The 25,697-nt window shown below is 54.8% G+C and overlaps 1 protein-coding gene across 2 annotated transcripts in view; it reads left to right on the plus strand.

Moving 5' to 3' along the window:
- CDH23 (cadherin related 23) overlaps positions 1-25,697 on the plus strand; it is a 419,047-nt gene that overhangs the window by 284,592 nt on the left and 108,758 nt on the right. For both annotated transcript variants that reach the window (XM_054659691.2, XM_054659692.2), the window contains exons 17-24: positions 1,101-1,228; positions 6,289-6,361; positions 9,617-9,733; positions 13,295-13,407; positions 14,566-14,673; positions 21,184-21,373; positions 21,711-21,856; positions 24,075-24,294. In XM_054659691.2, coding sequence (XP_054515666.2) covers positions 1,101-1,228; positions 6,289-6,361; positions 9,617-9,733; positions 13,295-13,407; positions 14,566-14,673; positions 21,184-21,373; positions 21,711-21,856; positions 24,075-24,294 — 1,095 coding nt within the window. The remainder of the gene's footprint in view (positions 1-1,100; positions 1,229-6,288; positions 6,362-9,616; positions 9,734-13,294; positions 13,408-14,565; positions 14,674-21,183; positions 21,374-21,710; positions 21,857-24,074; positions 24,295-25,697) is intronic.

Raw genomic sequence — 25,697 nt, forward strand, 5'->3', positions numbered from 1 at the left:
CAATGGCTTATCACAAACAAGTACTAATGGAGAGATTTCAGTCGTGTGCAGTAGTAGGGATATTTCAGGGCACAGGCATCTATCTTAGCTCCCTGCAAATCCTGCCTCTCAGCCTGGGTCTGCCTTTGGCCTTAGGGTTCTTCGCCCACCTCTAAACAGAGTTCTGTTGAAGGTAAGGTCTGCAGCACCTAACCCCGAGTACCTCCCCATGGGGTCTAAACAGTGCCCAGAGTAGGTGACTGGATGGGTATGAAGAGCCCATAGCATAAAGTGGGGAGGAAATGGAGGGAAGAGAAGAGAGAGAGAGAGACGCCAGGGGCAGTGGCTCACGCCTGTAATCCTAGCACTTGGGGAGGCCGAGGTGGGAGGATTGCTTGAAGCAGAAGTTCGAGACCAGCCTAGGCAACACAGCCAGGCTCTGCTTCTACAAAGAAATTTTTTTAAATGAAAATAAATAAAGGAGAAGGGAGGGAAGAAGATTAGAGAAATAGGGCTAGAGGAGACCGAGGAGGGCCCTGCCTTCTGCACCCCACTGCCTGGTCCTCCCTGGCATCCCCAGTGCTGGGCAACTTCTGGGGAACTCTGTGCTTACCTGGAGAGAGGAGTAGTGACAGGGAGGGCTGGAGGGCCCAAGGCATGACCCTGTCCTTCCAGCAGCTTCCAGACTGACGGGGAAAATCCATAAAGTGCCAGATGAGTGAGGGAGACAGACAGACAGACAAGCAGACAGGAGCACCTACTAAGAAAGAGCCTGGGTTCTGGATTCAGCCAAACCTAGGCTCATCTCCCCACTCTATTGAGAGCTGTGTGACCTTGGGCAAGTTACTGAACATCTCTGAGCTTGGTTTCTTCATCTGTAAAAGTGGGGCTTACATTACCACCAAACCAGCTATCACCTGGTGGGCGCAGCACAGGGTCTGGCACATTTCAGGCAGTCAGGAAACCTCAGTCGAGATGTTGAGGCTCCAGGTGTTCAGAAAACAAGCCAGAGCTGGCCCGGGCCATGCCAGCCATAACTTCTCTGCCCAAAGGGGACCCCTGTCTGGACGGGCATCTCAAGTCTGCTTACAGAGGGATCTGGCCTATTCCTGTCATTGCAGTGATCAGCGTCAGTCGCCCCCTGGATTATGAACAGATATCCAATGGGCTGATTTATCTGACGGTCATGGCCATGGATGCTGGCAACCCCCCTCTCAACAGCACCGTCCCTGTCACCATCGAGGTGTTTGTAAGTACCCAGGGCCACTGGCCTTGCCCTTCTAGTGTAAGGGATGGTGAGTGCTTCCTGTGAACCCAGTAGTCTAGGACTGTGGCCCCCACCTCCTTGGCTGTCCCTGCACCTTGGGGAGTTTACCCAGCCGTCTGTCCCAAAGCCTGCCCTTAGCAAGCCTCTCCACTGCTGCAACAACTTCACTGCCTCCCTGCTTGGCCAGGGAAGGCCCAGGGCCCTGGTACTCAGGAAGAGACACATTGTCTGCTCTGACTTCACTGGGGGCCCCAGGACACCCTCGGTGGGAAACAGGAGCTGGGAGTCAAGTGAGGAGGAAATGTCGTGGGTTTCCTTCATTTATGGCTGCATTCTGTGAAGAACAGAAGAATGACCAGAAGGTCATCTTCTCCCTTCTCTCTCTCTCTCTATCCTGCTCTTCCTTTTTTTCTTCCCTTTTCCACTCCTCTGAAGATCTAAAGCGGTCTGAAACCAAGCCACAGTTTCTCTGACATGAATATCAAGCACACCTTAGTGTTTTCTGTGTCTGAAATTATCAGTTGCTGAATCCATCTCCACGCTGGTTCATTTGCCCAATGCCACACGGGGATGCAGAGAGTGGTATGACAGCGGGACCAACGGGCCCCTCCGCATGGAGACCTCCCCACACACACCTGTGCACGCACCGCCTGCCCCCCTCCCCATCTGTGGGAGACAGCGAACGCGTGCTGATGGAAGAGTTAGTGCATTATCGGCTCCGGGAGGATTAGATCAGGTTGTCAGGTTCAGAGATGTGCTGTGATTTCACATAAGCTCAGGAAAATCTCACCCTCGAGCAGACATGCTGGAGAGCCTTCCTGTCACAGCCAGCTTCACCAGCAGCCTCTGCCACTGCCCACACCCGGCCTTAACAAGCTCTGTCTTCTCAACCCGAGGCTGAAGCTCCAGGGCGAGCTTCCAAGCGGAAAGGCCATTGTCTGGGCCAGGGACCCAATTTGCTTGCTGAATAGGATGGAGCTGGAAGTGATGGGAAAGTCAAAGTGATGCCTGATGGGAGAGCCTTCCAGTTGGGCATGTGGGAGCAGAATTTAGGGGGGGCCAGGAGGATGAGGCTATACAGAACCAGGATAGCAAAGGGAAGGGCAGAGAGTTGGGGCCTGGCTTCTGGAGTCCTTGTGCCTGGCACCTCAGACTTCAGGGAGTGTTGGGGGAAGGAGGACAGGGACCAGGAGATCTTCAGAAACCTTAAAACTGACCTGGGCTGGGCGCAGTAATCCCAGCACCCTGGGAGGCTGAGGCAGGTGGATCACGAGGTCAGAAGCTTGAGACTAGCCTGGCCAACGTGGTGAAACTCCATCTCTACTAAAAATACAAAAATTAGCCAGGCATCATGGCAGGTGCCTGTAATCCCAGCTACTTGGGAGGCTGAGGCAGGAGAATCATTTGAACTCAGGAGGTGGAGGTTGCAGTGAGCCGATATCGCACCATTGCACTTCAGCCTGGGCAACAAAAGCAAAACCCCATCTCAAAAAACAAACAAACAAACAAACAACAACAAAAAAAAACGGCCTGACTCGAACCTGTAACCTCCCACCTAGAAACACTGAGGGTAGGGAACGATAATGCATTCCCTGGCAGTCATGACCATGGGCTGGCACTTTACCCCATGGCCCGACCCTGACCACACCACCTAAACCTGGCCTTAGTTTCCCAGACTTGACCACAGCCCCCAAGCCTCCTCTAATCGTAGCTGCACTCACAACCCTGACCAACCCACCCATTGCTTTCAACCAGCCAGGATGCTGCTCTGCACAAGGAGGCAGTGAATTCTGTGCTGGGCCCCCAGTAGGACAGGAAGGTGAATGTGCAGCCTGCTCCACCGGCCCTGGAGACACCAAGTGGAAAGAGGGGTGTGGCTGTGGAAAGAGGGGTGTGGCTGTGGAGGCACATGGGTTTGAAACCTGGCTCTGCTGCCCTCTTGCTGTGTGACCTGGGTCTCTGAAACAACTTCCTCATCTGCAAACTGGTGGTAATCGTGATACCTGCCTCATGATATTTTTGTGAGGCTGAAATGGGATTGTGCAGGTGGCACCTGGCACCTGGAATGTTGGCTGTCATTACAGCGATAAGACAGCCATGCATAGCAGCAGCCGCACCCATGCCCCAGCCTGTCGCTAGTGCAAATGGGAGTTCCCATGAGTGGGCTGAGGCAGAGAGGGAGCCATTCAGGCTTTGGGGAGTGGATGCTGGAGAGGGTAAGAGTAAGGGAGGTCTAGGGAAATAAGTTAAGTGTTCTGGCTCGCCCGGGGCTAGACAGGCCTAAGTAGCGAAATGGAAACTAAAATGTGCTGAGCTCCAGGAACGTGCCAAGTCCTTTCACATGACCCAGCCCCTTTCAGTCCTACTTTACAGATGGGGAGGCTGAGGCTCAGGGAGGACCCAGGCTCACCAGTGCCTTTCTTCCTTACTGGCAGAGCTGGGACTTGAACCCTGACCTGAATGACTCCCATGTTGACATGCTTTCCACCACAGCCACAGGCCTGGAACCTTGGTCATCCCTATCCACATATGACTGAGACCAGTGCTTCTCAAAGTTCCCTGGGCCCTGGAATTCTCTGGGGATTTCATTAAAAGGCAGATTCGTATTTAGTGGGTCTGAGGCAGGGCTGGGATTCTGTGTGTCCTCCCACACAGCTCCCAGGTGATGTGGATGCTTCTGGTCAGGGGACAACACTTTGAGGAGCAAGGCCTTCGGAGACCCACCCTCATGAGATTTTGAAACCCGAGCTCTGCTCCAAACCCCAGACCTGTCCCAACCTGTAGCTCAGCAAAGGCAGGGACCGGAGCATCTCGTTGTGCCTCAGCCCCCCTAAAAGGGTCCGGAGCATGCAGAGAGATGAAGGTGAAGGGACTGAACTCACTTTTTGTCCCTGCAAATAAAAGTGTGACCAGCAGCCTCCCTCCCTGGGACCACAGAGGAGGTGGGTGGGGGTAAGAACCCACCTGACTTTGCACTTGGGAAGCCAGGGTGTGCCCTGGCATGAAACCACAGTGGCCTAGTAGAAGAGGCCCCATTTTCAAATTCCCTCAAAGCCATCCCAGGGACAAGCAGGGGCCCTGCACTTCCCTTCCGAGTACACCCTGGCCCTGGGGCAGCCGGAGAGTCTGGCAACAAAGACAGGTGCCACCTTGGCTATGAGTGAACATTGTCTCTCAAGCAGGGCCTCTGGATGGCACAGTCACTTGTGTCTGAGGACCACACTTGAAAAGGTCACCGCCTTCAGGGTGATTTTGCACGTGGCTGGTTTTTAAGTAGCTGTCACTCGGCTAAGCGGCCTCCTCCCTCCACCAAAAGGATTTTCTCCCAATTGGAATTTAAAAACCCAGCAGCAATGAAGTCGTTGATGGCAGCATTTCCTGCACAGGTTGGGGGTGGGGAGAGGCAGATGGAAACCACAGGGCTCCAGGAGGAGGAGGGGCCGGAGGGGCCAGGTGATTCTTTTTCATCCACTGCTTGTTGGTTTTTAATAAAGAAGTCAAACTCGGTTTGTAGATTTCCCATTAGGGGACAATAAGCTTTTGTAGAGCGAGCCGCTGATTTAGAACTAATAGCGAATGCAGCGCCAAGATCCGGGGAAATATCACCGCTAATAAGTTTCTGCCTCATGCTCTGTCACTGACATTCTCCACACCGTTTCGTGCAGCCAAGCAGAAGCTTAAATGTATAAGTATATGGGGCACTCGCACCCGCACCAGGGACAGGGGAGATGCCCAGGCACGCAGCTGGGGCATTGGACATCAGGGGAATCCTGAGACTGCTGGGTATCTGGGGAGAGGGGCAGGTCAGCGTGACCCAGGGTGCCATCCAGAGCCAAGGGGCAGATTGGAGAAAGAGAGGATCACTCCTTACTGGGCACCCACAATCTTAGCAGGCTGAGATTCTCTGATGTCCCAAGAGTCATGCAGCCAGATAGCATGCCCCCATCTTTCATGGCTGCTCTGTCAGCTGCGACTCCAGCAAAGGGGGCTTCATACAGGATCCTTTCCCCCTAAGAGCTCTCAGTTCCATGAGAAGCCAGGCCTTCTCATGGAACTCCTATTTGCACTAGCAAACGAACAGGAGCTGCCAAAGACTGTAACATAAAGACTGCCCAACGGTGCCTGAGCTCTGCACTGGACTCTTGGGAAAGGGGAGAAGGTCATGAGCCAAGTGGGCTGGGGAGGCTTCCTCCAAGAGGGAAGCAGGGAGGAATTCTTGTTGGGAGATTGCAAGAGTGGTTGGTGAGGATAAGAGTATTAAAGGGCAGGAAAGTCTCTTCTAATTGAAGAGGAAGGGCCGCGGTGTGAAGGAGTTGGGGGGTGCGTAGCAGGAGGCAGAAGTTGCCCACCCTACCCTGCCAGGCTCAGCCCCTCAGCCAAGCACCGTCCTCTGGCTATTGGCGAAGGCTGGGCTGGAAGAGATATTGCTTTAGAACTGACAGGGGTGGGGCTCTGGGCTAGGGGTGGCTGAGGGGCTGGAAGAGCCGTTGTTCTCGTGTGCAAGGAGGAATCTAGCTGTACCTGCCAGCAGCCAGCCCAGGGCCAGAGTTTGGGCTCTGGGAACCACCTGACCCTGAGCTGCCACCGCATACTTCAGTATCTTTGAGGAGAGTCCTAGAAGCTTTTGTCATCATCCTGGTGGACCTACGCAGGGGTCCAAGTGGGCATCCCCAGCATGGGAGCTGGGGGTGTGAGTGCTGGAGTGAGCTTGGGGCTCAGCTGGAGGACCAGCGGGGAGCCTGGGGAGCTGGCAGCTGTCGGCAGTCCCAGCTGCTGCCGGCACACTCCCTCTTCCTGGGCCTCCCCATCCCTTCCTGAGGCCTGCATGTTTCCCCAAGGCTGGTCCTACCTCCTAGAACTGTAGCCTGCCAGAGGGTTACCTGACTCCCTGCTGACACCTCACCTGGCTCTGGTTATACGGAGAGGCCAAAGCTCTTTAGGGCCAGCCAGACCTAGCCTGACTCCTTGGTGCCCACCTTAGACATCTGGCCAGCCCACCTGCCTCCCTGCAGCCTCCTGCAACCTGTCTGTGTTCCTTCCAGGATGAGAATGACAACCCTCCCACCTTCAGCAAGCCCTCCTACTTCGTCTCCGTGGTGGAGAACATCATGGCAGGTACAGGCTCAGGTCGGGGGGTGGGGGGCACACGAAGGTAGGCAGCCAGCAGTCACAGCACCCAGGATGTGCAGACCCTGGCTCTGCACACAAATTGTGGGAGGTCCATGGCCTTCTCTTTCCCCGGCCAAGCTCCTTGACAAATTGGGGAGCCTTTGGAAACATCTAGTTACCTGCCAGCTAACAGCTAGTTCCAGAGCACCTGCTATGTGCAGGTGCTGTGCTGGGCACTTGGTTCCTGCTCTCCTCTAACTATAATCTAGTGGGGGAAGAATAATGATCCATGATTAATTAAGCAATCTTGATTAAACAGTCTCAAGTGTGCAGAGGGCTCTGAGACTATAGCACTGTGAGGCAGGTCCCAGGGGCCATGATTTCAGAGGGGTGGCCTTACAGCGGGGCATGTGTTCCTATGTGAGGATGCGATTGAGAGGCTAATCTCTGGGCCAGGCTCAGGTTGCAGGGCTCAGTTTGCAGACCCAGCACCACCAGCTCCACACTAAGGTTCCAGGGGATCTGTTCTGCCCTTGGGGCAGGCTGGCAGCTTCGCCCTTACACTCAGAGCAAATGATCCTAGCAAAGAAAATGCCCATGTCAGGAACTGCTGCAGTGGCTGAAGGAGATGGGAAGGCTGGAATCAGGGACAGTAGAGTCATGGATGGTGGAGTCATGGATGGTGGAGTCAGGGACATTGGAGTTAGAGATGCTGGAGCCAGGGATGGTAGAGCCAGGGATAGTGGAATAAGGGATGGTGGAGCCAGGGGTGGTGGAGTCCGGGGTGGTGGAGTCCGGGGTGGTGGAGTCAGGGGTGGTGGAGTCAGGGGTGGTGGAGCCAGGGGTGGTGGAGTCAGGGGTGGTGGAGTCAGGGGTGGTGGAGCCAGGGGTGGTGGAGTCAGGGGTGGTGGAGCCAGGGGTGGTGGAGTCAGGGGTGGTGGAGCCAGGGGTGGTGGAGTCAGGGGTGGTGGAGCCAGGGGTGGTGGAGTCAGGGGTGGTGGAGCCAGGGGTGGTGGAGCCAGGGATGGTGGAGTCAGGGGTGGTGGAGCCAGGGGTGCTGGAGTCAGGGGTGGTGGAGCCAGTGGTGGTGGAGCCAACGGTGGTGGAGCCAGGGGTGGTGGAGTCAGGGGTGGTGGAGCCAGGGGTGGTGGAGCCAGCAGTGGTGGAGCCCACGGTGGTGGAGCCAACGGTGGTGGAGTCAGGGGTGGTGGAGTCAGGGATGATGGAGCCAGGGATGGTGGAGCCAGGGGTGGTGGAGCCAGGGGTGGTGGAGTCAGGGGTGGTGGAGTCAGTGGTGGTGGAGCCAGGGGTGGTGGAGCCAACGGTGGTGGAGCCAGGGGTGGTGGAGTCAGGGGTGATGGAGCCAGGGGTGGTGGAGCCAGGGGTGGTGGAGCCAACGGTGGTGGAGCCAACGGTGGTGGAGTCAGGGGTGGTGGAGTCAGGGATGATGGAGCCAGGGATGGTGGAGCCAGGGGTGGTGGAGTCAGGGGTGGTGGAGCCAGTGATGGTGGAGCCAGGGGTGGTGGAGTCAGGGGTGGTGGAGTCAGTGGTGGTGGAGCCAGGGATGGTGGAGCCAGGGATGGTGGAGTCAGGGATGGTGGAGCCAGGGGTGGTGGAGTCAGGGGTGGTGGAGTCAGGGGTGGTAGAGCCAGGGGTGGTGAAGTCAGGGGTGATGGAGTCAGGGGTGGAGGAGTCAGGGGTGGTGGAGTCAATGGTGGTGGAGCCAGGAGTGGTGGAGTCAGGGGTGGTGGAGTCAATGGTGGAGCCAGGAGTGGTGGAGTCAGGGGTGGTGGAGTCAGGGATGGTGGAGTCAAGGGTCGTGGACCCAGGGATGGTGGAGCCAGGGGTGATGGAGTGAGGGATGGTGGAGTCAGGCATGGTAGAGTCAGGGATGGTGGAATCAAGGGTCGTGGACCCAGGGATGGTGGAGCCAGGGGTGATGGAGTGAGGGATGGTGGAGTCAGGCATGGTAGAGTCAGGGGTGGTGGAGCCAGGGTTGGTGGAGTCAGGGATGGTGGAGTCAGGATGGTGGAGTCAGAACTGGTCTTTCCTGGCACCATGAGGCCTTCTAAAGAGAACCTCTGGATACCACTCTGGCACCTGACAATGAGCTGGGTAGGTGCTGGGCTGCACCCAGCCTACCCTGCCTGTCCTAGTCAGGCATCCCCTGGAGAATATCACTGCTAAAGAGCCGCCTCCAGTACTACACCCCCATCCCTGGGGACTCTGTCAAGGAGAAGCCTTCACTATGGCACTTAATTCTCTTCAGGGGTATGTTAGGGCTCATGTGCCTGTCCTCCTGCTCAAGGCAGGCCTAAGGGTCATATTTGAGGACCCAGGGCCACAGGGCCACAATGGCCTGCCTGGCCCCTTGCCCCTCGGGACTGCTGATTCATCCGCTGGACGGTCACCACCAGCCCTGCAGCCCAGTGGAGCTCCCTGTGGGGCTCAGCCTGTGGCCTCAGTGCTTTATCCCTCAGGATCCCAGCAGCAAACTCACAAGTTAGAGGGTATCTTTAGACCCGGTCCCAGGGGAGGAAGTGATGCTCAGGCAGGTGAAGGCGCCTGCCGAGGCCCTGAGGGGTCCAGTCTGGGTGTGAAGATTCCAGGAACCTGTGCACCGGACCTCCTCGCCACTGGGCCAGAGCTGGCAGTTGGGTGGCAGGAGGGGCTGGAGCCAGAAGCCCTGGTGGGCACAGCTTCAGGACAAGCTGCTCTCAGGGTCTGGACAGGGTGGCTGGAAAAGCTGATACCTTGAGTCAGGATTTCACGGAACTGGAAATAAAAGGGAAGGCCCTAACTGAACATTAAAGAGAAAATAAAAACCCTTATAAATTCCCCTGAACAAGATAAAACTAGACTGAAATTGAATACAGTAAATGTATAATAATTTAATATGGAATTTCATGTCTTTTGACTCCAAGTGACAGTTGGCCAATCTGAGTGTATTTAATATAGTGGCCAGCCAAGCAGGGGCCAGGGAGACAGGAAGACACCAGAGGGCCCAGTCCATCCCTAAGCCTCTCATGAGCCTTGTCCCCACCCAGCCCAGCGATCTCAGCTCCAAGAGCAACGATTGAGCCGCCCTCGTCCCTGGGATGTCGCAACAGGCAGGCCTCCCACCTCCCTGAGAGCTGGTCACTGGGAGGGTCCCACGTCCTCCTCTTGGGCCAGTGCAAATGCTGTTCCCAGGGCTGGGGCCTTGAAGCCAGGGGCCCAGGGTGAGCAGCACCCCCTGCTCCCACCTTTTTCCCCCTAAAGGAGCCACGGTGCTGTTCCTGAATGCCACGGACCTGGACCGCTCCCGGGAGTACGGCCAGGAGTCCATCATCTACTCCTTGGAAGGCTCCACCCAGTTTCGGATCAATGCCCGCTCAGGTGAGCCCCCCACCCCAAGTACCCTGGTCCTCCACACCCTGAGGCTGACTGTCCATACCCGGCCCCAGGACCAGCCTCTGGGCCCAGATCCCCTTCCTTTCAGTTTTGAGCAGGCCAGCTTTGAGCACCAGTGTAATCCATGAAATATTAATTTGAGTGTGATTACTGATCTTACCCAAAAAATCATAATGTGAATTGATCCAGTGAAGGATGTCTTTCAAGGGTGAAGAGTTGTATTATGTTTTAAATGTGTTCCATCTTACAAATAGCTGGTTAACACACCCCTCTTCAGGAACACCTTTATTAAAGCCTCAGTGTCCCCCTCCCTCAGCTGCTGACCTCATTCTTAAAGCCTGGCTCCTCTTCTTACATGGATGTGTGCCTCAGTTTCCCCACCTGTAAAATGAGGAAGATCATATTAGGGCTGTTGTGTGGATTAAATGATACATAATAGGCAGCAACTTTGATTAGTCCCTGGCACACGAAAAGTGCTAAAAAAATTACCATCATTATTCTCTTTTGTTTATTCACCTGTGAGCCCCCTGCCCCCAGCTCCCAGCTCAGCCCATGTAACTCTCTTCTTTCTTCTTCGTCTCTCCATGTACATTCCTCAGTTTTCTTTCTTCCTTGAAGCTGGGAGAAAAAGTGGGCAGAAAGAAGCAGCAAGAGATCCAGGCTTTCAGCCAGACCTGGGGAAGACTTGGGACTTCTGTACATTCATTCATATGTTCATTCATTCATATGTTCATTCAGAAATTGGGGTGGGGGCTGCTCTGAGCCAGGTGCTGGGGTACAGGAAGGAATAAGACATGGCTCTGACCTCATGAGGTTGCTAGTCAGCTCAGTGGGCATGCAAGGCACCCCACTTCCAATACGCATTTCTGTATGAGTTAAAGGAACTGTCGATGCTAAACAGCTACACCCTATCTCAGTGGCTTGAGACAATACAAATTCAAATTCATATAGTCAACCCATGTAGATGTTGAGTGACAGCCTTCCACATGATGATTCTGGGACCCAGGCCCCTTCCATGTTGTGGCTCCAAGGTCACTGCAGAAGGGAAAAGAGAGCATGGGTTGTCAGAGCACTAGGAGGAGGTTATGGGCCAGGCCCTGCCTGGCAGTCACATCCAAGTAATAATTCTCCCCTGGGAAGGGAGCAGGAATCCTTGGTGGACACTGGCCATCCCTGCTGCAGGTGGTCAGTGGCCAGCAGGGCATCAGCTCTTCCTGCTATCCATCCCTCCATGTTGGAAGTCAGCCTTCAATCCCTTTTCCTGGAGGCTTGGGGAGCAGATGGCCGGTGCTGACAGGTACGAAGACTGAGGAAGGGGACCCAGGGCCACTGTGAGCCTCTTTTTCTATCTCTGAGAAAGTGAGGGCCTTCCTCCCAGCTCTCAGGGGCTTCCCCCACAGTGAGCCCTCATTCCCAGGGGTCTCAGAGTCATGTCATGAATGGATATGAACCACATGCCCAGCACTGTTCCCAGGGCTCTGAGCAGCAGCAGCATCTCATTCTGCCCTCGTCACCTGTGAGGCAGGTACTAGCCTTATCCCCATTTTCCAGATGAGGAAGCTGAGCCACTGGGGAGGTTAAGTAACCTGACTGAGGACTCGCAGAGCATGAACTCCTGACTCCGGAATCCAAACATTAAAGGCGCCATTATATGAGTAGCTCCCTGGCCATTCAGCCACCCCTGCCCTTGCCTCCCCAGTCAGGGCTCCAGCTTCACCTGGGGCCTTTAATGACACAGATATTTTCTTGCTGCCTTAACACGACTTTGGCTCCAAAGGTGTAAGTGTTTTCCTCTGAGCTCCTCGGTCAAATTAGCCAGGGCTGCTCCACAGAGGTGGCCTTAATTGGATCTAATTTCCCAGACAGGAGAGGCCATCTATCATGCCGATAAGTTCACGTTTAAAACTTTTTAGAGATTAATTTCTTCCTCGCCCTGCCAATTACTTGACACCACCCTGGCAGGCAGTGTGGCTTGTTGGGCAGACCTTTGTGAGTCTTCCATTCCTGGCCTCAGCACCTAAGCTGCCCTGTCACCCACCCCCAGCTCCCTGCTCAGCCCTGCACAGACCAGAGGGCAAGCCAGTGTGCCACAGAGGGAACTGTCAGGGTAGAAGCGGTCCTAAAAGCAATCTGGTCCAGCTGCCTTGTTTTATGGTGGAAAGAACCAAGCACAGAGAAGTTAAGCGACTTGGCCCAGGTCACACAGCTCAGGCAATGCGGATAAAAAGATGGATAGCACACAGGCCCTGCCCGTGGAGAATTCTCACAGTCCATTGGAAGGAAACAGTCATTTTCTGAGTGTTGGGAGCCTCGCCTGGAATTACTGTAGCCTCACAACAGCTCTGCATGGAAGTCACACTAATCTCCATTTTATAGATGAGAAAACTGAAGCTTCAAAGAATTAAAATTCTCCAAGGCCAAGTGCCTGGGAAGGGCCATAATCAGAATTCAAATCCACATCTCACATCTTCACCACGTGGGTGCTCTCCCATGGCTGATGCAAGATAGTAAATGGCCTGGCTGCTGTGATTGCTGAAGTCTGCTGGGACTGGCTCACCCTGCTCCCAAGAGCTAGCGAGGCACTCAATTGTGAACTCCATATTCAATACCACCAAGTTGGTAGCTTAAAATGGGCCCTGGTGGGGCTATTTACACCAAGGAAATTGGCAAATGCCTTTTTTTTTTTTTATTTTGGGGGGAGCCAGTTGTCAAACATTTACCAGCACACCACTATCAGGGTGATGTTTACATTTCAGTTACACCAAAATACAAAGAAAGACCAAATACAGGCAAACAAGAAATGTTGTTTAATTGTTCAGATTTAGCACACTAAAAAAACTCGAGGCAATGTAATTATGCTATTCACAATGTAATTAGGAAATTATTTTATAACTATTAATTATCAATGCACGATAAGGTTGGATAGGTTGAACTGTCCAGTAATGAGTCACAAGTTAGACGCATGTGAACACCCGGTGTTTTCATTTCCTGTCATTGTATTTCTGTGACTGTATAAATAAACAGCGCCTGGCACTGTTCTAAGATTTCCATGATCTTAATTAAATTAACCCCACAATAGCCCTATGAGGTAGTTCCTATTATGGTTCCCTTTGGACCCTATGAGGAAACTGAGGCACAGAGGATTGAAGTAACTAGCTCCAGGTGAGAAAGCCAGTAAGATAATGTCAAAAGTCTAAACAAGAGGTGATCTGTGACTGAGCTTAAGGCCTAATGGCCCTCCTGCCCTGTTCTCCAGCCCCTAACCCTGAGAATCAGCCTAGATTTTCCCACATCTGCAAATATTTCTTCCTCGTGGGGTTGTGTTGCCCAGCCCTGGGGAACCAGCTCCCAAGGCACAGGAGCTCTCCCGTCTCCCACTGTGAGCGCCAGCTCAGGAACACATCCAGGCTGCCAGATCATGGTAGCTTGCTAACATTTCTCATGCAAGTTCTCACTCTCTCTCCTTCCCTCGCTCTCTCTCTTCTTCCCTCCCTCTCTCCCTGGCCCACCCAAACCCTCTCACGCACCCACTTCTCTCTCTGGCAGGGGAAATCACCACCACGTCTCTGCTTGACCGAGAGACCAAGTCTGAATACATCCTCATCGTTCGCGCAGTGGACGGGGGTGTGGGCCACAACCAGAAAACTGGCATCGCCACCGTGAGTGCGCTCCCCTCCCGTGCCCCAGCTCCCCTTCGCCGGCCAGGCTGCTGCTCCCTGCTTGTACCTCTGGACCCCCGTCTCCTGAGCCAGTGTGAGGCTTTGTGAGAATGAGCAAGGGGGCAAAAATGAACTCATCAGCAGCAGAGGTCAGCCCCCGGGGCCACCACAGCTGTGGGGAAGAAAGGCATCACCACCAGGAATGTAGGGGCACTTGGGAGGAGCAAAATGAAATACTTTCTCTCCTGCCCCTAAAAATCCAGGAGGGCAGGTGGCAGAAGGCATGAGCCCCATAGGCCCCTCCTTGCCTTGGTGCCTGTCAACAAAGCAGAAGCAGGCATTCCTGCGAGGAAGAGCAGCTCAGAGCAGGAAGCAGGGCCCTGGAGGGTCCCTGGGGGCTTGTTCTCCCCCAACTAATGTGCCCCAGAGAGTAGAAAGCTAGAGGAATGAAACGTGGGGACCTCGAATGAGCTCTCGGCTGCAGAAGTGAAAGGGGAAGTGAGAAGCCCTCTGTGGGAGAGGAAGCGGGAGGACCAGCTGACAGTCACTCCAGCCACCTCCCCTCTTTGTTCCCCATTCGGTTTCTTTGGCTCACCCTCAAAACTGTGGCCCTCACCCAGCCTGCAGCAGCCACCCCATCCTTACCCAGCCAGAGAGGCTGGAGACGGTATCGCGTGGCCAGGGATTTGATGGAAAAATCCCCAGTGCCCTACTCTGTCAAGGGAGGCTCCTACTAATAGGAATCAGAGCCCTATAAATAATGTACCTGGTGGCAGGTGAGCAGGGAAATTGCTTGGCTTGTAGCTGAGACGGGGAGGCTCAAGGGATTCTATTAGATCCCCCACCCTGTCAGTCACCTTCAGCCAAGACTGGAGGCAGGGATGGGGGAAGTCCCAGGTCACAGCAAGGATTTCAGGGGTTATCACATCCATTCCACTGCCTCCTGATGGGACAACACTGGAACTCTCTCTCCTGAAGGGGCCTGGCTCCTTCCTGCCCTCAAAAGCCCAGGCCCTGCCCAAGGCTCCCAAGGTTGGTGGAGCTGGCAGAATTAATGCGAAGATTGCCCGTGGGCATCTGAGCACTTTTCCCCTGGCAGGCCCTGCCCTGGCCCATCTCAGCTGGGTGTGTCTCCCAGCGCCCCTTATGGTTTCACAGGTAAACATCACCCTCCTGGACATCAACGACAACCACCCCACGTGGAAGGACGCACCCTACTACATCAACCTGGTGGAGATGACCCCTCCAGACTCTGACGTGACCACGGTAGGTGGTGGCAGAGCAGCAGAACCGCCAGGTGGCCCTTACCAGGGGTCTGTGCCCCTCCCACTGCGATTCCAGGGGGCCTTCCCCTGTGGGGCTGGTGGACTCTGTGTCCCTCTGAGCTGGCTCTTGCAATAGAGTTCTAGCGGTTCTCCTGCATGGTGAAAGGCAGTCAGAGGTCAAGGGAAAGCCCTCATCCAGCCTCCAGTGTCAGTAGGCCTCAGGCTTTGTCAAAGGGAGTTTCAGGCAGCCCAGGGACAGTGGCAGGGGAGCTCTGGCCGGTTCCGCTTGTGAGCCACACGTGCCCTTAGAGCCCGGGACTCTGGCCACCCCCTCTGGAGAGCTCCCACCCCTACACTGCACAAGCCCCAGCTCCACCCCAGCACCTGTCTTTCACTGCCGTGCCCCTGCAGTCATCCATCTGGGTCAGCTCCCCCACGGGCTGGCCCCCAGGGCTGCCCAGCAGGGGATTTGTTCACCTCAGGAATTTTCTGGCACAGGTTTGCCAGGTTTGCACAGGCCCCTGTGTGTGTTGTGTGCTCATGTGCAGGAATGTGCACAATTCAGGGTGCAGAGGGGAGACACGGTCAAAGCCAGGGCATCTCCAGCGGAGACCAGAATCCCGGGGAAACTGAGGAAGCCCAGGTCCCACCCCCACACCATCTGCTTTGCTGGGAGGTCCACATTTTTCAGCCTTCTCCTCCCCCACCCTGTACACCACGTGGCCTTACTTGAGGAGGCTTGTCCCCACATGAACATCCCCACTGCCACCCACCCAGCCCTGTGGGGGACATGAATCCTGGCAATTGACTGAACACCTGGGATGTGCTCTGAGCCTCCCCTGAGGGTTTCTCAGGAACTCTCTCCTCCTCACTGTAATCTCACAAGGCAGAGGGATTCCGTTGCCACTGCACTGTGGAGGAGACAGACTTAGAGCTTAAAGGCTTGCCCAAGGTCCCAAAGCTAGTAAAGGGTGCGGTCAGGACTCGAACCCTGGTCTGTCTGACTTGGAGACAAGGGATTAGAAACCACCTGGCCGAGTCCTTATTCCTCTGGGAGGGGGCACCCACACACCAGCCGACAGCCAGTCAGTGAACAATGTGGAAAGGAAGATAGGCATGACGGCCAATCCTTCCCTCCCTCTTTGTCCTTCCTTCCAGGTTGACCTCCTCTCCCATCCAGAGCCACTGCCAAGTATGGCTCTGGCACTGGAATAGGCACAGTGGAATAGGGCAGAGGTGAGGGATCTGGAATCTGTGATTTTTTTCAAAGCCCCGTAGAGGAATTCCTTCCAGCCCAGGGCCAGGTTTAGAAACCAGGACCCTCGCCCTTTGACACAGCCCTCTAGGCTCTTTGGTGGGTGCTCTCTGCTGCCGCCTTGTGGGCACTGCACTGGCCCAGGGTAACCTCCTCCCCACCCCAGCCAGGGATTCCAAGAGCTGGGGCTGGATCTCACCTCTGAACACCTTCTGGTCAACTCTCACCTTTCCCTTAGGTTTTTGGGAAATTCCTCCCAAAGGGAATTGAGGGGCAGATGAGGAAGGTTGCTCTGGGAAAAAGGGGCTGCACAGGACACCAGCCTGGATTGCCGTTATCAAATAGTACACCCGGCAGACAAGGCGTGGGTGTGCCAGGTGAGGACTGCACACAGTCTTGGGCATCTGCAAGCTTTGGTCCCCCCGCCCTTCACCAGGTCTCCTGCCCTCCACATGTCCTTCTGAGCCATGAGCAGGCACGGACAATGGACCAAGGGCCTGCTGCCCAGTGCCTCCTCACTTTCCAGGAAATCCACGAGCTATCAGGGAATGCCTACTGCATGCCAGGCCCCACGCTTGTCAGGCTGAGGGTACAGGAAGCAACACCAGGCCAGGTGCAGTGGCTCACACCTGTAATCTCAGCACTTTGGGAGGCCAAGGCAGGCAGATCACTTGAGCCCAGGCGTTCGAGACCAGTATGGGCAACATAGTAAGATCCCCACCCCCTCTTTATAAAATTTTTTTTTAAGTAGCCAGGTGTGGTGGTGCACACCTGTGGTCCCAGATACTCAGGAGGCTAAGGCAAGATGATTTTTGAGCCTGGATGATAGAGGCTGCAGTGAGCCAAGATCACACCACTGCACTCCAGCCTGAGTGACAGAGAGAGACCCTGTCTCAAAAAAAAAAAAAAAAAAAAAAAAGGAAGCTCCCGCCCTGCCTGCCTTTGGGGAGTGTCATGTCACTCTTCTGTTCAAACCCCAGTGGTTCCCATCTCACCCTGTGCAAAAGCCAGAGCCCTTGCCAGACCTACAAAACCCGCAGGATCTGCCCCATTGTCACCCCTGAGGAGCCAGCCGCATCATCCCTATCTGTAGTACAGAGCGGGTGTGGCTGTTCCACCGCTGGCGTCAGGTGGGCACAGGCTGGAGATTTTCAGTGCCCGAGGGTAGTATTTGAGACCTGAAAAATAAATGTGATGACCTGAAAGTTCAAAGAGAAAAGGGCAAAATCAAAATTAAAACTTGTTATATGAAACATCTTTCAGATGAAAGATGGCAGCTTTAGTAACTATGAAATTTAGTGTTTGTGAAAATTTCATTACATTCGAGGACAAATTGGAGGTTAGATTTTTCTAGAATTCTTGAAAATTTTCCAGAATTTTCTGGAATTCCCAGTTACGTATGATGATTGCCAGGAAATCAGAAATCAAGAAGCTTATATGTTAGTCAAGTTTGTCATAGCCAAATATTTTGAAAAGGAAGTTATAAAAATTATTTCCAATTTTATAGCCATAAAATGTATATATGCATACATATGTATATACAGGGGTATGTCTCATTACCTTGGAGAGGACCCCCTGGAGCCTTCTAGGGCCTCACAGTGCCCCAGATTGAGGTAGGGTCTGTGGCCAAAGTGTGAGGTGAGGTGGCTACAGAGGGATAGCTAACCGAGGTTCAGGTGACAGAAGGAGGAGGTGATATTTGAACAGGGGCTGGCCCACCACCTGACTCATCTCCCACCCCACCCTTCCCACACCCACCGCACACACCCACGCCCACAACCACCACCCATCCCCAACACACAGGCCTTTCGTTTCCCTGCACCCACTCAACTCTCCCCCAGCTCAGAGCCTTTGCACGAGCCCTTTCCTCCCTGACCCCTGCTCTTTTCATAGGTAGCTCATTCTGTTTCATCTGTCCCAGCTTAAAACGTCAGCTGTCTTAGAGAGGCCCTGCCTGACTAATGTCTAAAGTAGCTCTGACCCCTCTCCAAATTCTGTTTCCTGCAGAGCTGGACCCGCAATCTGTGCTTATTTGTTTGGTAGGCTATTTGCTTATTAAGAGGCACGTGGTTTAGTGATTAAGCAGACAGCCTCTGGTACCAAAATGCCCAAGTTCTCACTCTAGCTACACCACTTACCAGCTGTGTGACCTTGGGCAAGTTGCTTAAACTCTCTGTGCTCCAGTTCTTCTCATCTAAAAAATAGGGCTAGTAAGAGTCCCCACCCGATAGAACTGTGATCAGCGCTTACTGAGCCAAGATATAGGAAGCACTGGCACATGGGGAGTGGTCGGTAAATGGTAGCTGTCACCATCATCACTATCATTACCATCATCTGCTTCCTTTGCTGGAATCGCACTTGTCTTGTTCACTGTCAAACCATACTGCCTAGCACAGTTCCAGGCACATTGTAGGTGTTCAAAATATTTCAAAATATGTGTTGTTGAGGACTGATTCAGCTGGTGAATATCTTACCTTTCCTTTCCCCTACCCCCTAGCTCAGCCAGGAGGTGGCTGGGTCTTCCTTGTCGGAGGTAGACTAGGGCGTATGGCCCAAGACTCTCTCAAGAGCCCTCTCTAGACATGGCATGGGCCACAGCACCTGGAGTCGGAGGCACAAGGCAACCCCAGTGATTTTCAGAGCTTGCATGCAGACAAGTGTCTTCCCACATGTGGCTTCATTTGGGTGCATTTGGAATTGGTGCAGTGTGTGCATCTGCATGCACTGGGTATGGCCTGGCATGCAGGCACTGAGGATGTCCACCTGCACTGGTGTGCGCTGGCGGAGTGGCCGTCTCTCTGTCTGCAAGGGAGATTTTGGTCCCACTCTCCTTCCTGGCTCCTGCAGCTGCCTTCAAGGACCTGGCTGATGGGCATTGATTTAGAGCCTTTCAAAGCCCTCCAGCAAAATAAAGGAGAGGGGAGAAGGAGAGAATTATTCCCCGTCAGGCCAGGAGAAAAATGACGGGCGTGAAATGGGAAATAAATGAGGGGAAAGTGGTGAGATTCTACAAAATCGCCCAGCAGGGAGCCTGCAGGAGAGGTCACAGCCCTCCACCCTCTCCTGTACTCCCAACCTGCCCTGTGACCAGAGAGTGGGTCAAGAGACCCAAAACCATTGCCCATGCCCCGACCAGGATCACTTGGAAGCAGCTACCCCGGCACTCTCTGGCATGGTAGGGGCAGGAAGAGGGAATGGAAGAGGAGAAACCACCCGCCATGTGAAATGTATCTCAGCCTGTTCAGCAACAGGCCTGGCCTGGAACAAGTGATTTAACTGCTCTCTTCCTCAGTTTCCCCATCCAGAAAAATAAAATAGGGAGAAAATCATCTCTCCCCCAGGCTGGGTGCGGTCGCTCACACCTGTAATCCTAGCACTTTGGGAGGCCGAGGCGGGAGGATCACTTGAGGTCAAGAGTTTGAGACCAACCTGGCCAACATGGTAAAACCTTGTCTCTATTAAAAATACAAAAATTAGCCAGGCGTGATGGCTTTTGCCTGTAATCCCAGCTACTCGGGAGGCTGAGGTGGGAGGATCACTTGAACCCCAGAAGTGGAGATTACAGTGAGCCGAGATTGCACCACTGCACTCCAGCCTGGGTGATGGAGCAAGACTTCGTCTCAAAGAAAAAAAAATTCTCCCTTTTCAAACTGTTGAGAGAAGCATTGTAGAAACACAAGGAATGCTGGTCTTCTATGTCCATCTGTGAAACGACTTGGCCTGTTTTAAATTATGCCTGGAGTACCTAAGAGCCCTATCTCCTGTTTGCAAAATGGGGGTGTTGGGCTTCCCTTTATGGAGGCTAGGGAAACTGAGGCAATGTGCCCACAGCAAGATAAGGACACCTCAGGCCTGGAAGGCAGGGACCTCCCCTCCTCTACCCTTTGGTGCTGCGAGGCTGGGAAGGGAGAGGAGGGCCGAGCAGTCCCTGGTGGGAGTGGGGGCTGCCCCCACCTCTCTGAAGGAGAAGCCTGCCTAGGGTGCCACAGCATTCAGCCCTGCATCAGCCTCTCTCTCCCCGGCCTCCCCAGGACCCATGGACAGGGGCAGATGGGAGTTCTCAGCCAGGGCAGCTCATCTGTCTGTTCTGGTCTGGTGGCCCCAGAGACACCTCTGGCTGGGGATTAAGCAGAGGAGGGACAGATTCTGCTGCCAAAGCACAAAAGGCTCCACATCAAGTAAGATGAAGGAGCTGACAAGCCTGGCTGTCATCACCGAGTGTCCTGCAGTTAAGAATAACACTGTCCTGATGTGGCCCCAGGGACTGTAGTCACCTCTCTCCCCCTACCACCACTGATCTTGTCCACCCCTGGTGCCACAGTGGCCTCTGCAATGCAGGGTCGGGGGTGAGCGAGGGGTAAGGGCCACCTCAGGAGCCTCCAGGCTGGGAGCTGGGTCAGCTCCAAGGCTGGTGCTGTGTGACCCTAAGACTGGCCTGTGCCTCTCTGGGCTCTGCTTTCTCCTTGTGGAAGGCAGGGCGGTTGGAGGACGAGGGAGCTTCCCCACAGAGCGGGGGATCGGTGCACACAGGGGGCCTCGGCGAAGATGAGGAGCCCTCAAAGGCTGCAGGGGGCCCTTTGCCTTTTGTTTATGACCTGGCTGTGTGGGATCTGGGACACTAAGGGACAGCAGGCTGTGGGGTTCACCGCCCCTGGGTTAGGATGGCACTGAGCACTGACCCCTTCATGACGTGGGGGTTATAAGTGGGGAACCAGGCTGTAGGCCGGGGAGTTGAAGGGGCCAGAGTGTCTGAGGTCCAGTCCTGAGACCCTGCCCCTTATCAGGGACGATGTACCTCCCTTCCAGGGAGCTCCACCCTCTCCTTCCTTAACACTCCCCCAGCCCTGCGACTGCCCCAGCTAACTGAGTCCCGCCTTCTGAAACTGGGCCCCAGCCATGGCTTCCTTCACATGCCCTGTCATCTCTGGTGTCACAATCTAATGCTTCAAAGGAAGGAAGGGAGGGAGGGTTTGATGAGGAGGAACCCAGTCTCCAAAATCCAGGGTTTCAAATCCTTTCAAAAATCTTAGCTGGAATACAGACTCCCCAGCCATTCCCAGCCCCTCCCCTAGAGAACTCCTGCCTCCCAGCCCTCTCGGACCCCCCTACCGGGCCCAGCGGGGATGCCCACTTCCTGGGCCAGAGCCAGGATGCCCCCTCCCCAGGACCAACGTCTGAGCTCAGATACTCCCGGCCAGCCCAGAGACACCCTCCCCAGGCGCGGCTCAGTGAAGGGGTCTGCTCCCTCCCGGGCAGGTGGTGGCTGTTGACCCAGACCTGGGGGAGAATGGCACCCTGGTGTACAGCATCCAGCCACCCAACAAGTTCTACAGCCTCAACAGCACCACGGGCAAGATCCGCACCACCCACGCCATGCTGGACCGGGAGAACCCCGACCCCCATGAGGCCGAGCTGATGCGCAAAATCGTCGTCTCTGTCACTGACTGTATGGACCCCTCTCGCCCCTCACGGCCCCCACACCTTAGGCTGCGGGTGTCCCTGGTGACTGGGCCTCTGGTGTACCTGGGGCCCACCCAGGAGGTCTATGTCTGATCACCAAGAGTAGAGTAATACCCACGCCCCAGTTTTGACTCCTAGAGCACCCTGAGGGAATGGAGGGAGCTGGGGAGGGGAGCTGTGAGGCCTAGGCTGCTTCCTGGAGGGGCCTTTGGGATGGAGGGCTCTGAATCTGCCACCCTCTCACCACTTGCCTTCTTCCTGTCCGTTTTCTCTTGCACCCATCTTACCCTGTCCTTGGCCCCTTCTCGCCCTGGTCTTCCCAGGTGGCAGGCCCCCTCTGAGAGCCACCAGCAGTGCCACAGTGTTTGTGAACCTCTTGGATCTCAATGACAATGACCCCACCTTTCAGAACCTGCCTTTTGTGGCCGAGGTGCTTGAAGGCATCCCGGCGGGGGTCTCCATCTACCAAGTGAGTCTCTATCATCTCATTCCTACCAGCCCAGAAGTGGGCAGTGGGTGCCTGAGGAGCCTAGCCCAGGCTGAATACTTTTGCAGGGCTGGGGCAGGGGAGGAGCTGGGTCTTGAAGGACAGAGGCTCTGGAGACGTGGAGGGAAGTGTGGCAGGAAAAGGATAGGGAGATGGGCAAAGGCAGAGGTAGAGAGAGGGAGAGAGGCAAAGATGGAATTCTGGAAGTCATGTCCAAGTTTCTCAGGGCCTGATTATGGAGGTCTGGCCCAGGACCTTGGACCTTCCATTCCGTAAGCCTGCAGATGGTTCTAGAATACAAAGAAGGCCAGATGAGTGTAGCCCTGGGCATCTGCCTCTCCCATGCCTTCTCATAAGCCCCGGATCAGCTCCCTTTACTACAGTAGAGGGTCCTCTGTCTACTTTGCAGGGCTCTAAAGAGACTTGCCCAAGACCCCTTGGCCAAGCACATGGTCTGATCTTGGGCCTGGCTTCTTTGCCTCCTGTTCCATCATCCTCTGATTAGAGGGATCCTGAAGGTGCTGGTTTAGGGGAGATGACATCCAGGGTTTCAAGTCCTTTCAACACCTCAGCCCTCCAGGGGCCATTCAGAAACACTGGAGACCCTCCTGGTTAAGAGCATGGGCCGTGGAGTCCAACCAACGGGGATGTGAATCCCATCTCCAGCACCAGGGTGCTGTGTACTTGGAGCAAACTGCTTAACCTCTCTGAGTCTCAGCTTCTCATCTGTGAAATGGAGATAATAATAGTACCTGCCTGGCTGTGCTGTGGGGACTCAATCAGACACACGTATGAAGCACCCTGGAACTTGGACACAGGAAACACGGTAGCTGTGGTGATCGCTGTGTGTCGGTCACAAGGGCTTATACCTGAGACACAATGGCTGTATCAGGTTAGCCTGTTCTCATTAGAAGAATATGGGGTTGTTTGTCAGGATGCCAGAGGGGGTGAGCTTGGTGGTGCCCCACAGGCCCGCTGTGCCTCAGTTTCTTCATCTGTAGGAGGAGGTGAATGGTGTTCTTTGGCAGGTCCCCAAACTCCCAGCAGGGGGCGCCTCAATCCAGGGAACGGCAGTCCGTCCCCAAGGAAGCCCCCAGACCGGAGGGGAGGCGGGGTGAGAGCGAGTCAACCCCCAAACCCTGTTCTCTGGGGGCTCACAACCGGCGAAGAAAGATGCCCACCAATGCAACTTCTGAGTTCATAGAGGAAGGAGTGGGGAGCGTTTAACTTGGAAACTGTCCTCACATACACGATGAGGGCCCTCCCTTGAACTGTGGCTCCCTGGTCCCACCTAGGACCTCAGGAGATACAGATTTCTGCTGGTTGTGCAGAAGAGCGTTCTCCAGGGGGTAGAGCTGTGCGCAAGTAAAGTAAAAGTACTGAGCCCCCCGTCCTGGAAAGCATTCAAGCTGAGTCCAGACACCTCTCTTCAAGTTTGTTGGATGTGAAATAGATCAGATGACCTTGATATTGTCTCCCAATCCTGAGAGTCTTGGCTTAATCCAAAACTCTTATTTTATTTATTATTACACATTTCCCCAAATGCCTTGAATCCACTTCAGTAAAACATTCAGGGTACCAGGGTCTTGAGTCGGGCAATCTGATCAGGACTGGAGGTGCAGATGAGAACAGTGTAGGAATTTGGGGGGAGGCTTGCCTGTGCATGGCCACAAACAGTTTTTAAAAAAAATAATAATAATGAAATCCTCAAGTGACTTTTAAAAAAGAATGCTTGATGTAATTTTATTTTTGTTGTTACTCTCTCACAAATCAAAGCAAAGCGGGGAAGGGGAAGTCTGTGAATCCAGCCTTCTACGTGGTTGAACTCCAGATAATGGTGGGGGTCCTTAAGCTGGAACAGCTGCTCCAAATCTGGGAGGGCTTCCTGTTGGGGAGAGCAGGGGATGAAGGGGAGAAAGCGCTGTAGAGACCTGAGCTCTTATTCTAAAAAGTCCCTCTGCCACCCCATCACCGGCCTCACTTGGTGCATCTGGACGCCTTTCAGCTGACATGCGACCCCCTTAGAGGGTGCCTGGGAGGGTGCCCTGGGGACAGTGGCCTGGCCTAAGGCTTGGAGGGGAGCAGATGTGTCTAGCTGCAGCCAAGTGTGGCTTGGCAGGGAGGAGGAGCACTTCTTGGGGGAGAAGCATCCATCCCAGTGTCCCCTCCCCGCCCTCATGCTGCCCCTCCTTGCCCTCAGGTGGTGGCCATCGACCTCGATGAGGGCCTGAACGGCCTGGTGTCCTACCGCATGCCGGTGGGCATGCCCCGCATGGACTTCCTCATCAACAGCAGCAGCGGCGTGGTGGTCACCACCACCGAGCTGGACCGCGAGCGCATCGCCGAGTACCAGCTGCGGGTGGTGGCCAGTGATGCAGGCACGCCCACCAAGAGCTCCACCAGCACGCTCACCATCCATGGTGAGGGGGCGCAGGGGCTTCTGCTGTGTGCTCAGTGTGTGGGCACAGGCCTGGGTCAGGGGCAGGGGTAGAGGGGAGCCCATGTCCCCCACTGCTGTCTATTGGACTTGTAGGCACAGGCTCCCTTGTTAATGAGGTGCCCTCCTCAGCTGGAGCCATTCAACACAGCAGAGCCTTCTCCACACCTGACCACTGCCTTCAGTGCCCCAGAGCTCAGGGGCAGTGGCCTGGACCTGCTGCCAAGGCCCCATCATCCCCACCCCTCCTAGCCTCTGATCGTGGCAACAGCAGAGAGGGCTTGAGCAGGGCCCGGGACCCTCAGGGTCATGAACAGGCAGGGAGGGTGCAGAGCCCTTTGTCTTCTTTGGAAGGCCAGAGTTTTTGTTTGGGAGACATAAAGGAGACCTCCCCCTCCCATGGGTGTGGAACCCCTGGGCTGGCAGTAGCAGGGCATCACCCTGGGAAGAGAGCAGCTGGGACTCCCAGACTCCCTAAGATCCTCATCCCCCTGGGACTCTCATGCTCATTCCCAGTGTCTCTGCCCTCTATTGGTGAAGGGACGGGGTACTATTTCCACTAATTTTCAGGACAGGATGCAGACATGAGCTGTTGCCAAGGGGCCAGGAATAACCCCAGGGAAATAAGGGCAGAGTTTAGCAGGCAAGACATGGCCTGTTCCCTGAGCCTGTTCAATCCCATCCTAGCTCTGCTGGCCTCCATGGGATGGTAGGGGGCGGGGGAGGGTGTAGTTAGCTCAGCACAGGCTCAGACACTGACCCTCTTCAGTTGAGACCTAAGATGGTGAGGATTTCAGAGAGCACAACATTCTCTCTCCCATTGGTCCGAAGCTTGCCTGTGGGTTTCTGTTGCCAGTTTCAGGACCCCCTTATTGGCCGATGATGGACAGGGAATATGTCCCAGCTTTAAGAGAGGACCCCTGGAGGGCCTTTCTCCAAGACTCAGCAGAAGCCATAACATCAAATGGGCCCAGGATCTCTCCTGGTGATACCATTCAGAGGAACCCAAGTGGGGTGGGGATCACTTCGCTATGAAGGTTGTCCAAGCCCCATCTGCCTGAGGAATAGGGGCCTAGCATGCAGAGCGGAATAAACACATCTGTAAGGGAAATTAAACCTTATTTCGGGGGGTGGGATTTTCAAAGTGAGCTCCCTTTGCTGAAACTCCGTTGCATACTGAGGGTAGACCTTGAGGCTCCAGCCCTCCACTGTGCCACTGTGTGACTTTGGACAAGTCACTCAGCTGCTCTGAGCTCCCGCTTCCTCAGCTCCACAGTGTGTCTAATAATGCCCACCTCCTAGGGTGCTCAGAGGGCTGCATGTGATCCTGTATGGGAAGCACTCAGCATGGGCTTGGCACGCTGGACAAGCTCGTAAATGGTCACT

Source organism: Pan troglodytes, chromosome 8, assembly GCF_028858775.2.
Source record: "Pan troglodytes isolate AG18354 chromosome 8, NHGRI_mPanTro3-v2.0_pri, whole genome shotgun sequence".
In the NCBI taxonomy this organism is placed as follows: Eukaryota; Metazoa; Chordata; class Mammalia; order Primates; family Hominidae; genus Pan; species Pan troglodytes.